Source organism: Bos taurus, chromosome 10 (assembly GCF_002263795.3).
Source record: "Bos taurus isolate L1 Dominette 01449 registration number 42190680 breed Hereford chromosome 10, ARS-UCD2.0, whole genome shotgun sequence".
NCBI lineage: Eukaryota > Metazoa > Chordata > Mammalia > Artiodactyla > Bovidae > Bos > Bos taurus.
The window spans coordinates 28,275,197-28,287,203 of NC_037337.1; the positions used below are offsets into that span (position 1 = coordinate 28,275,197).

Sequence of the window (12,007 nt, forward strand, 5' to 3'; positions counted from 1 at the left end):
AGCAAGAGAATTCCAGAAAAACATCTACTTTTGCTTCATTGACTACACTAAAGTCTTTGACTGTGTGGATCACAACAAACTATGGAAAATTCTTTAAGAGATGGAAATATCAGACCACCTTACCTGCCTCCTAAGACATCTGTATGTAGGACAAGAAGCAACAGTTAAAGCCAGACATGAAACAACGGACTGGTTCCAAATTGGGAAAGGAACACATCAAGCTTGTATATTGTCACCTTGCTTACTTAACTTCTAGAGTTACAGAAGGGTAAAACTTTTAGAGTTTCACAGAGTACATCATGCGAAATGCCGGGTTGGATGAAGCACAAGCTGGAATCAATATTGCCAAGAGAAATATCAATAAGCTCAGATATGCAGATGACACCACCCTTATGGCAGAAAGCAAAGAGGAACTAAAGAAACTTTTAATGAAGGTGAAAGAGGAGAGTGAAAAAATTGGCTTAAAAATTAACATTCAAAAAGTGAAGATCATGGCATTCGGTCCCATCACTTCATGGCAAATAGATGGGGAAACAGTGACAGACTTTATTTTCTTGGGCTCCAAAATTACTGCAGATGGTGACTGCAGCCATGAAATTAAAAGACGCTTACTCCTTGGAAGAAAAGCTATGACAAACCTAGATAGCATATTAAAAAACAGAGACATTTCTTTGCCAACAAAGATCCATATAGTCAAAGCTATGATTTTTCCAGTAGTCATGTATGGATGTTAGAGTTGGACCATTAAGTGGAAACCCTTTTCATGAAGATGGCGTCGAAGGCAAAGAAGGAAACCCCTGCCCCTCCTAAAGCTGAAGCCAAAGCAAAGGCTTTGAAGGCCAAGAAAGCAGTGTTGAAAGGTGTCCACAGCCACAAGAAAAAGAAGATCCAGACGTCACCCACCTTCCGGCGACCCAAAACACTGAGGCTCAGGAGGCAGCCCAAATATCCTCAGAAGAGTGCCCCTAGGAGAAACAAACTTGACCACCATGCCATCATCAAATTCCCCCTCACCACCGAGTCAGCCATGAAGAAAATAGAAGACAACAACACACTGGTATTCATTGTGGATGTCAAGGCCAAAAAGCACCAAATTAAACAGGCTGTGGAGAAGCTCTATGACATTGGCGTGGCTAAGGTCAATACTCTGATCAGGCCTGATGGAGAGAAGGCATATGTTTGACTGGCTCCTGACTATGATGCTTTGGATGTTGCCAACAAAATTGGGATCATCTAAACTGAGTCCAGCTGGCTAATTCCAACTATAAAAGTTTTCACTATTAAAAAAAAAAAAAAAAAAAGGCCAAGTGCCCAAGAATTGATGCTTTTGAACTGTGATGTTGGAGAAGATTCTTGACAGTCCCTTGGACTGCAAGGAGATCCAACCAGTCAATCCTAAAGGAAATCAGTCCTGAATATTCATTGGAAGGACTGATGTTGAAGTTGAAGCTCCAATACTTTGGCCACCTGATGCAAAGAACTGACTCATTGGAAAAGACCCTGATGCTGGGAAAGATTAAGCCATCCTCTTAACTGAAGTATCTACCTACCTAAAAACCTGTTCCACCAGTTTCCCTGGAGCACACACTGCCTCACTTTCCACCCTTAACTCCATTCAGAGTGTGCTGAAGTTCAGCTGCTACAGCAGCACAGGAGAAAAAGGGGATGACAGAGAATGAAATGGTTGGATGGCATCACTGACTCGATGGACCTGAGTTTGTGCAAGCTCCAGAAGATGGTGAAGGACAGGGAAGCCTTGTGTGCTGCAGTCCATGAGATCACAAAGAGTCAGACACAACTGAGCAACTGAACTAAATTGAAAATATTAGAAGCGTAAAAAGCAACTTATGTGCAATTACGGTTTTAATGAATTGCCTTAATTTAAAAAAATGAAATTATAAAAATATTGAAACTATTTTGGAAAAGCCAAAACATACAGAACCTGTTTTCCCTTAAATAATAGGTAAAATGTATATCTGTATCTAATAATCACATTGTACACTTTAAACTTACATACATGGCATTAATATCTCAAAAAAGGTGAAAAAGTAAATTGTTAAAATTAAATAGATATGGAATCGTCTCTAAAAATCTATAAGAAATAAATATCGCCTAAAACAAAGGTCCATCTAGTCAAAGCTATGGTTTTTCCAGTGGTCATGTATGGATGTGAGAGTTGGACTATGAAGAAAGCTGAGCGCCGAAGAACTGATGCTTTTGAACTGTGGTGTTGGAGAAGACACTTGAGAGTCCCCTGGACTGCAAGGAGATCCAACCAGTCCATTCTGAAGGAGATCAGCCCTGGGATTTCTTTGGAAGGAATGATGCTAAAGCTGAAACTCCAGTACTTTGGCCACCTCATGCGAAGAGTTGACTCATTGGAAAAGACTCTGATGCTGGGAGGGATTGGGGGCAGGAGGAGAAGGGGACGACAGAGGATGAGATGGCTGGATGGCATCACTGACTCGATGGACATGAGTTTAAGTGAACTCCGGGAGTTGGTATTGGACAGGGAGGCCTGGCGTGCTGCAATTCATGGGGTCAGAGTTGGACACGACTGAGCGACTGAACTGAACTGAACTGAGGATATTTCTCTGAGAATGCTGGCTGCCCTCCTAAGTGGCAACTCAAAAACATGCACAACATGAATCCTAAGTGGCGACTCAAAAACATGCTCAACATGAGAATTGAGAGTTAAGTTTTATTTGAGGAAAAATCAGGACCGTAGCCCAGGATACAGCACCTCAGATAGCTCTGAGAAACTGCTCCAAAGAGGCAGCGGGAGGAGGTCATTATATGTGATTCTGGTGAAAGGGGAATTCAATGCAATCAAGCACCTAACTTACAAAAGATTTTCTGCTAGGAGCTGATGTCACTATGAAGGATTTAGTGCTTTTCTAGATACGAGAAGATGCAAGGATTAGGATCATAAAATAAGTTCCTGAAAATATCTACCTACCTAAAAACCTGCTCCACCAGTTTCCCTGGAGCACACACTACCTCACTTTCTACTCTTAACTCCATTCAGGGTGTGCTGAAGGTCAGCTGCTACAGCAGCACAAGATTTAATATCAACAAAGGCAGGAGGCAAATACCGTTGGCAATTTGTAGTTGACATAAGGACAGAGGCAGGGATGTAAGTGGGTAGATTATGGGGCAAGAAGGGAGGGAAGGGGGTCTAGCTATTAGTGACTCCTGACTTTTGCCTGGTCTCCCTTCCAGTAAAAGATTAATATTACTCAGTGACCCAGTAGCCCATTGACCTGCCATTGTTTCCATTACCTTCAAGATATGGTGACTGACAAAGATGCAGGAGAGCCCTAAAGCAGGGTGAACTGAAGGCAAATTCTTTTCAAAAGCAATGAGGCTTTTATTTCCTTTTTGTCACAAGAATTATCTTTCTGATTGTGTCACTGGGTGTGGATCTCAAAGTCTACCCAATTCCCTGATCTCACCACAACCTGACGACAACGGTTTATGAGTTTTCCAGGAATAGTTTGAGTTTGGGAATAAAGGATATGTATTCCTTTGTTCTCTCAAGCAGTGGAAAGAGGAAAAGAGAGAAATAGAAAGACAGGAAAAAGAGACACGTATCCCAGCTTTCCAGGTTCTCACTGCCCGTCCCTAGCCAGGTCTAGTTGGGCTCTTATAAGTTTGTGACCCGAGTCTGCATGGCTCAAGGAGTCCTTACAACCGATAGGCAGCCCTGCCCAACGCAGGCAGTACGCGGACGCCGAGCTGTGAGACATAAGGCGGTCGCCAGAGGGCGCGAGCGCTCAAGTTCACGCGCGATGGCGTCGACACGACCAGGAAGGAAAGGTGGTCGGCCTCCGAGAGATGGATGGGGCCCGGGAGCCCGCCGGGACAGCTCGGGCCCGCATCGCCCGGGAGCTGCCGGCCTCCGCACACTGAGCGCCCACCCTTCCATGCACATCCGCCGGAGGGCCCCACCCTATCTGCGCTTGCAGGGTGACCTCCACGCCCGGGCGGGGTCGTAGGGCGTTCTCCGCTTCGCTCGCTCCCCGCGGCCCTAAACCCGCTCCGAGCCGGAGGCCTGCGGGGAGGCGAAGGCCGAGTCTTCCCAGAGGAACTCCCGGAGAGCCAGGCCAGGGGACAACTAGCAGACAGACATCGCGCTACCGTGACCCGCAGCCTCGTAACAATGGCCCGAGGGGTTGCGGGCGCGGCTGCGGTCGCGGAGGAGCAGGAGCACCCGGGCGCTGAAAGCCCCGCCCCTCGGCCGGCTCCCTGACAACGCGGGCCTGGCCGCGCCGCCTGCTCCCCGCCCCTCGGCGCCCTGCACCAGGCGGGGCCGCGGCCAGAGCGCCACCGCCGCGGCAGGCGCAGCCGCTGCTCTGCAAAGAGGGGCCCGGGGCCGGGCCGGGGCGCCCGCCCTCCCACCTTCTCCCGCCGCTATGAGCCAGGGAAGTCCGGGGGACTGGGCCCCCCTCGACCCTACCCCCGGACCCCCAGCGCCCCCCAACCCTTTCGTGCACGAGTTACATCTCTCCCGCCTCCAGAGGGTTAAGGTAAGGTGTGGGCGGGGGGCGCCCGGAGGACTCTCGCGGATAGAAAAAGGAGGCCTTTTAGAGCCTTGACGCAGATGGGGATGGAGATCCAGGAAGGAGGTTGGTGAGAGGCTAGCCGGGCGGAGAGTCCGGGGTGCGCACGTGGTGGGGGCGGCGGGGGTGGTCAAGGAGTCCTGAGGAAGACGCGGGCTTGGGCGATAGGCAAGCTGAAGGTGTGTGAGAATTGATTAGGTGAGCCTGGAGGACTGCAGGGGACCCAAGGAGATGGAGAACCCTGGAGACTGCGGATTACATCCTGCGGATGCAGATGGGCTAGAACGGAGTTGGAGGCTACGAAGAGCGGGGGTGGGGGCAGAGGCGTGCTGAGTGCTTCTCCGAGGCTCTGACATGGAAGAGCTTGCTGGGCCCGGAGCCTGCACCCCCTGTGCCCTTTCAGCAACCCCACTTTGCACTACCCTCTCCTCAACGCGCATTGCAGCACCTCATGGTGGGGGCGGGGAGGGAAGTAAAGAAGGGGGTTGGCTACAGGAAGTGGAGGGCCGCAAGGGCCTTGGGGGAGCTGCGGAATGGTGTGAGAAGGGAGTGTCCAAGGTTTCTTTTGCCTTCATCTCCCCTGAGGTCGGCTCCTGGAACTCGGTTTGTTTACCTGCACGTTCCCCAGGGCAGCCCCTGAAGTCACCCTGGCAACCCCTGCGTGTGGAGTAAGGCCGAACTCTTTTTCTCCCCCCAGTTCCTAGAACTGCGGGCGTGCTGCTGGGCAGAACTAGAGACTGGCCTGGGTCTGAAAAGTGGACCTCTCTGTTTTCTGGCCTCTACCTCCCAGGCCCACAATGAAAAGGACTATGCACCTGGTTTCTGCTGGACGTGGGATCTATTTATGGAAGAGGTTGGGGGGAGGAGGAACAATCTCTAGCCTACTCTACACCAGACACAGTGCTGGGTGCTTTCACACTGGTTATCCTTGAATCCTCTTAACAGCCTTTTAATTTTGTAGGTGTGGTGGGGACCAACTGAAAGACATGAAAGTGAGGCCACTGATCCTATTAATCTTTTATTCTCTTTCCCTTATTGGTATCTTCATCCCACCTTGGGCTCCAATCCCATCTCCTGTTCCCACTGTACTTGTCTTCTGATCCACAGGGGTGGGGTGATGGCCCTCTGCTCCTGGGTCCATCCTTGTTGGGGAGGGAAGCCTGTAAGGAGCAACTCACAGCCCTGAAATGGCCTTCTCTCCCACCCTCTGCAGTTCTGCCTCCTGGGGGCACTGCTGGCCCCTATCCGAGTGCTTCTGGCCTTTATCGTCCTCTTTCTCCTCTGGCCCTTCGCCTGGCTGCAAGTAGCTGGTCTTACTGAGGAGCAGCTTCAGGAGCCAATTACCGGATGGAGGAAGTAAGTGGGGGATCAGACCTCAGAGACCCAATTTCTCCTTTCTCTTCCCTGCTATCCATTCTGCTCCCTCTTTGAGAAGAAGATGAGGGAGGGTTCTGAAATTCTCCTACCCAGCCTGGGTAGGTGAGATGAATCAGCCAAGCTCAAACCCTGGTACCCAGGACCTTAACTCTAAACGATGCACCCAGATATGTCCTGGACTAACCAGAGACTTTAGCCTCTTGGCCAGGTAACGGAGGGCAAAAGAAGGGCACCTGCTTTCCTGGGTGTCTGAGCTCGGGGATGAGTGAAGGTCAGGATAGCTGCCTCCACTGATGCCCAGCTTTGCCCTGCAGGACTGTGTGCCATCATGGGGTGCTAGGCCTCAGCCGCCTGCTCTTTTTCCTGCTGGGTTTCCTCCGGATTCGAGTTCGGGGCCAGCGGGCCTCTCGCCTTCAAGCGCCTGTCCTGGTTGCAGCCCCTCACTCTACTTTCTTTGACCCCATTGTTCTGCTGCCCTGTGACCTGCCCAAGGTTGTGTCTCGAGCTGAGAACCTTTCCGTTCCCGTCATTGGAGGTGAGAGATTAAGAGGAGTGAAGGGGAGAGATGGCTACTCTGGGCAAAAAAAGACAGGAGTCAGAGACTCTGGAGAGAACTGGTCCCAGGTGGAGAAGGGAGAAGTTAGAAGCCATATCGACTGATACTGGCAAATGAAATGCAAATTAATACTATTTGTGAAGCAGCTTTTTAGATTCTGAGCTCTGTGCTTAGAAGGGAGCAGGGAGCTCTGGTATTAGTGCCCCTGGGGAAGAACCAAGTGACCCCTTGTATTCTGTCTTTACCCCAGCCCTTCTTCGCTTCAACCAAGCCATCCTGGTGTCCAGGCATGACCCCGCCTCTCGGCGCAGAGTGGTGGAAGAGGTCCGGAGGCGAGCTACCTCCGGAGGAAAGTGGCCTCAGGTGGGTCCAAGGTCAGAGGACCTCCTCCTATTTTATGTGCTCCCAAAGAGGCTTCTCTTGCCTCTTCTCCCCTTCCACCCACCTCATTCTGGTCCCTTGATTCCTCCCCGCCGCCCAGGTACTATTCTTTCCTGAGGGCACCTGTTCCAACAAGAAGGCTTTGCTGAAATTCAAACCAGGTGAATAAAGCAGCAGTAGATGGGAGGGCTGTAGGAAAGGAGCCCCATATATGGAGCGGGACTCTGGAATAACCCAAGAAAAGTGGTGGGGTGGGGGAGGGACGGAGATAGAGAACCTCTTAGCTGACACTGGAAAGTCTCTAGGAGGCAGAGGAAATTATAAATGAAATGGAGCCCAGCCAGATCTCCTTGTGGAGCTGATCCAGACCCCTGTACTCCGTGCCCTCCAGCTGCCTCCATGCACTAACCTCTGCCTTGGGGGTGGGGGTGGAAATGGGATTTAGGAGCCTTCATCGCGGGGGTGCCCGTGCAGCCTGTCCTCATCCGCTACCCCAACAGTCTGGTAAGTCGTCGTCTGGGGGAGGGAGGGCACAAGTCCACCCTGAATGGGAGTCAGTGAAAACTGCTAGTGGCGCCACAGCAAAATACGTGTGTGGAGGTGGGGCTTGATCGGGGCGCAGGCCTCTGCTCAGAGAGGCTGAGTCAGTTCAGGGAAGAAGAGTAATGCCTTTCTCCTCTCAACTCTGCTTCTCCCGCAGGACACTACCAGCTGGGCTTGGAGGGGCCCTGGAGTGTGAGTAGTGGTATTCCTGGGGGTGAGAGTGGGGAGTAGGGACCACCAGAATTCATGGCCCCCGTCTCCTACCCTCCAGACAAGGTGAATCGCCCTTGTTCATCCCTGGAACTGAGAGAACTCTAGAGAAGGGGATGCCCACATCCCTTTGTTTTGTCCTGATCTCCTGAGATATTATCAGAAAGTGGGATAGCCCTCAGCTGTCCCTGCTAATCATTCCTGCTGTGCTGATGGTGCCTTTGGACCCACTTTGCAGCCTTTTCTCCCTCAGTTATCCACAGCACCAGGCTTGCTCCTTCTCATGGTTCCTCAAACCCCTCACCTGTACTTCTTTCTCTGGCAGGGCCCTACAGCACTCCCTTATCCCACCTAGCACCTTTCTGGCCCTTCTATCTCCCAGCTACATACTCATCCAGCTGACTCTACAGCTACTAGCTGATTTTTTATATCAGTGGGCAGAACTTTGCCACTCCCATCCTTGGGCTGGGAGTGCCCGTAGTTAGACATTGGTGAGCATCTGAAGTCTGTTTTCTCTTAGACTCAAAGTCCTCTGGCTCACAGCCTCTCAGCCCTGCAGCATCGTGGATGTGGAGGTATGACTCCCGGGGGTGGGGTAGGAGAGCAGCCATTGGCTGAGCTGGGGATCTTTAGGGAAAGAGGGTGGGAGTGGTCACCCCTAACTTGGAAGTCCTGATGAGAAGCCTGTGTATGTGTGTTTCAGTTCCTACCTGTATACCGCCCCAGCCCGGAGGAGAGCAGGGACCCTACCCTCTATGCCAACAATGTCCAGAGGGTTATGGCACAGTGAGTGTCCCACGGGGTATTTCCTAAAAGCAGATACACAGGGCAGAGGAACCACAGGAAGGGGAGGAGAGCTGAATGAGGCTTTGAGGCAGAACTGTAGCGGGGGAGGCAGTCGGTCAGGAGGAAGGGCTATTGATAGCTGATGTGTGAGGGATGGGAGAGTGAAAGGGGCCTGATCTCCTCTCCCTGGTCAGCAGGCCAGAATCAGTAATGAACCCTCAGATGTGTCTTCTAACTCAATCCCCCTGCATTCCATCCCTCTTCATCCTGTAGGGCCCTGGGCATTCCAGCCACTGAGTGCGAGTTTGTAGAGAGCTTGCCTGTGATTGTGGTAGGCCGGCTGAAGGTGGCCTTGGAGCCACAGCTCTGGGAACTGGGCAGAGTGCTTCGGAAGGCTGGGTAAGTGACCTTGGAGATGAGGGTATGGGTAAGAGGAAAAGGAGAAGAGAAAAGGGAGAATGAGTAGGAGGAAGAAAAGTCCTAAGAAAGAAAAAAAATAAAGTAGGACAATGAGAAGAATTTTTTGAAAGATAATGGAGTAAAAGGAAGGAGGAAAAAAAGATACGTAATAACCCCAATGACAAAGGTAGGAATGGCTTTCCAGGGACTATGAGTCAGAGTACCTCTTAGAAAAATACCAGACGTACCTGTGCTGGGAGGATTCTTGGGGCTGGGGCCAAATTGCTGGTGGGTGGTGTTTCCAGAAGAAAACTGAGTCTCTGCTGCACCTTCGATCCTTCGATGACAATTCCCTTGTAGGCTGTCCCCTGGCTGTGTAGACGCTGGGACAGAGCCAGGCCAGAGTCGAAGGATCAGTCAGGAAGAGTTTGCCAAGCAGCTACAGCTCTCTGACTCCCAGACGGTGGCTGGTGCCTTTAGCTACTTCCAGCAGGTAAAGGGACTGGGATGCTCAAGATTTTAAGTACAGTACCCCAGGGGCTGTGTGGATGGCCAATCTGGAGTGTAGTCTGGATGCTCTAATAGCTGTTTGTAGACAGACATCTTCTGAGGTCCCCTGGGAGATTCGTTTTTTTATACACTGAGGAGCAGTGTTTTAGTCATTGTGGGAAAAAATGATGGAGAAATAATGGTCTGTGAGATCCATAAATTTCTGAGGCATGCTGGAGATGGGGATCACATGACCTTGTGAGCTCTGGGTGGGGAAGGTGTCATATGGAGGAGACCACACTGGACAGGTTAGACAGTTGAGGGTTTAAGACCCAGAAGTGTATGTAATTCATGGGCAGATTTTCTTCAATGTCTCAGGGCTTCCCTGAAGGATTCCTGAAGTTTCTCAAGAATCTTGATGAGCCATATATTTCCTGGGACTTAGCCAGGTTGTCCTGTTGAATTATAATAACCTCAGATGATTCGTAATGTTTATGAACAACCCCCAGTGGTCCTAAGGAGTTCTTTTTGATCTAAGATGCAGACCATACTTCTCAACATCCTCTGAAGTGACAGAGAGTGACCCACATGTGCTGATTCCTTAGACTGGGGCAGACTGTCCCTGAAAGGAGCTTCCCATCATAGCCTGTAGCTGAGCAGAGCCAAAACCCAGGTGCCCTGGTCCCCCATAGACATAGCACAACAGGCATCCTCAGGTGTTTTTTTTTTTTTTTTTTCCTTGGTAAGCCATTTTGCCAGTGGCCCCCTTTTATTAGTTTTCTGGACCAGTTCTCCCACATAGGCCAAGTCAGAAGAGAACCAGTTTTTCCAGCTTGGGGTCCAAAATGCCCTGATTGTATATCAGAAATGATGGTAACTTAAACATACCTGAGGGATCCCATCATTCCCAGGAGATCCCTTTATAGGAGAGTTTTGTCACCAGGTGGCTTGAAGAGGTATAGTATGAGCAAACCCATTCCCCGAGAGAACTGTCAGGGATCCTGGAGAGTTCAGGGCCCACAGTTCTGAGGGAAGCAGACCCAGGACAGGGGTCACCCCCATGCCTGCTGAGAAGAGCGGGAAGCCGAGATCCGGAGCAGGAGGGCGGGTACGGGGTTGGTCCCTCCATTGCCTGGTTTCTCTCCCACCCCCCAGGATGCCGATGGTTTGGTGGACTTCCGAGACGTGGCCCTTGCATTGGCAGCTCTGAGTGGGGGCAGGAGCCTGGAGGAGCTGACTCGCCTGGCCTTTGAGGTATCAGGAGGTTGTGGGGGTCGGCCCCGAAGTGCCTGTGCTCACCCCACCCACGGTGAGCTGTTCCCAGGAGCTTCTGGCTAGTAGGTGCTTGGTGTCCACCCCAGTGCCAAACTGTCTGAACCGCAGAGCCCCAGCATCTCTGCTGAGGCCTCACTGGGAACAGGTAGAAGGAAGCAGCTGTGACCATTATAATTCCAAAAAAAGGAGGAGCCTGTCAGACAGACATGCAGGGTGATGTCCCAAGAAAAGAGCTTGACCTGCCTCCCTTTTCCTCCCAGCTCTTTGCTGAGGAGCCAGAGGAGCAGGCCGAGGAGCAGGCCAAGGGGCCCGGCCGACTGCTGTACAAAGATGGCTTCAGCACCATCCTGCACCTGCTGCTTGGCTCGCCGCGCCCCGCTGCCAGAACTCTGCATGCTGAGCTGTGCCAGGCAGGGGCCCGCCAAGGCCTCTCCCTCTGTGAGTCATCCCCTGCAGGCCCCGTGTGGGCAATTGGGGTGTCAGCAGCACAGGGCTGGTGGCCAGCTTTGGGGGGGAATCAGGACATCCTCAGGGCGAGGCCGGGAGAATACAGCCAGGGAGGTAGGGGACAGTACTTTGGCTTTGAGACAGCAAGGAGAGCCGGGGACCTCTTTCTCTCCTCCTCAGGTCTTTCCTTTCCCCTCCAGGTGAGTTCCAGGACTTCTCCCTCCACCATCCGCTCCATGGGAAGCTCTTCAGCACCTACCTGCGTCCCTCCCAGACACCACCCGCCTCCTCCCCAGGCAGCACCACCACTCTGGCCAACGGGACTGTGCAAGCCCCCAAGCAGAAGGGCGACTGAGCACCTCAACCCCCTCCCCGCCAGCTTGCACCCGCTCACAGACTCAGGGCAGCACCAAGGCCACCCCCTGGGCCTCAAGCCCACCTCTGTCCTGCTTGACTTTTCATTATTGTCGTTGATTTTTTTTTTTAAGTTGGTTTTCATTTTTCGTTCGTTTGGTTTTATTTTGTAAGAAACTATTTTATATATAAATATATATCTATATCTATTTAAAAAAAGAAAATGAAGCTCAGTCACATTGATGGTATCATTAGCTGGGGAGGAAAGGAAGGAGTGGTTGCTGGCTGCCCTGGGAAGACCCCCAAGGGTTCCCAAGGCCAGATCTCTTGGCCACAGCCGATTAGTCCTCACTTGCAAGTGAATGGATCATGTGGATCTGGTATCTTCCCTCTTGTTGTCACAGCCTGTAACAGGCCTCCTCCTGAACCTCTTTTCAGCCTGTTCCCTCTTGTTCTGTCTTCATTAAAGAATAGCTGACCACCACTTTATATTTAATAATCATACTAAGGTTGATGCCCCCATGGTCGGGGCAGAGAGCTGTGTCAGGACCCAGCCGTTCTGCTGCAGCTCAGACCTGCCACTCCAGAGTTTCTGCCATACAATGAATTGGGGACATACAAGTCCCTT

General features: G+C 51.5%; 2 protein-coding genes across 3 annotated transcripts; both read left to right on the top strand.

Annotated features, from left to right (window-relative positions):
* The first annotated feature begins 750 nt into the window (after positions 1-750).
* On the top strand, positions 751-1,256 carry LOC525367 (large ribosomal subunit protein uL23-like). Its single transcript, XM_059890797.1, has one exon. It carries the CDS (start codon positions 764-766, stop codon positions 1,181-1,183), a length of 420 nt encoding a protein of 139 aa, XP_059746780.1. The 5' UTR covers positions 751-763; the 3' UTR covers positions 1,184-1,256.
* Positions 1,257-4,308: 3,052 nt separating this feature from the next.
* Positions 4,309-11,863, top strand: LPCAT4 (lysophosphatidylcholine acyltransferase 4). Of its 2 annotated transcripts, none has more exons than NM_001077901.3 (14): positions 4,309-4,529; positions 5,776-5,918; positions 6,254-6,474; positions 6,746-6,858; positions 6,977-7,037; positions 7,322-7,380; positions 7,577-7,611; positions 8,150-8,204; positions 8,333-8,415; positions 8,689-8,814; positions 9,175-9,307; positions 10,459-10,557; positions 10,839-11,016; positions 11,226-11,598. In NM_001077901.3, the coding sequence occupies exons 1-14, from the start codon at positions 4,416-4,418 to the stop codon at positions 11,378-11,380; spliced, it is 1,575 nt and encodes a 524-aa protein (NP_001071369.1). In that variant the 5' UTR covers positions 4,309-4,415; the 3' UTR covers positions 11,381-11,598. The 2 variants fall into 2 exon arrangements, with proteins under 2 accessions (NP_001071369.1, XP_005211540.1); XM_005211483.5 differs by having other exon boundaries at positions 4,437-5,554; positions 11,226-11,863.
* Positions 11,864-12,007: the final 144 nt, after the last annotated feature.

Excerpts from the sequence above, each read along its gene's own strand:
- LOC525367 (XM_059890797.1), top strand. The coding sequence starts at position 764 with ATGAAGATGGCGTCGAAGGCAAAGAAGGAAACCCCTGCCCCTCCTAAA.
- LPCAT4 (NM_001077901.3), top strand. The coding sequence starts at position 4,416 with ATGAGCCAGGGAAGTCCGGGGGACTGGGCCCCCCTCGACCCTACCCCC. Across the intron at positions 9,308-10,458 it reads CCTTTAGCTACTTCCAGCAG|GATGCCGATGGTTTGGTGGA; the intron begins GTAAAGGGACTG and ends CCCACCCCCCAG. Across the intron at positions 10,558-10,838 it reads TGACTCGCCTGGCCTTTGAG|CTCTTTGCTGAGGAGCCAGA; the intron begins GTATCAGGAGGT and ends TTTTCCTCCCAG.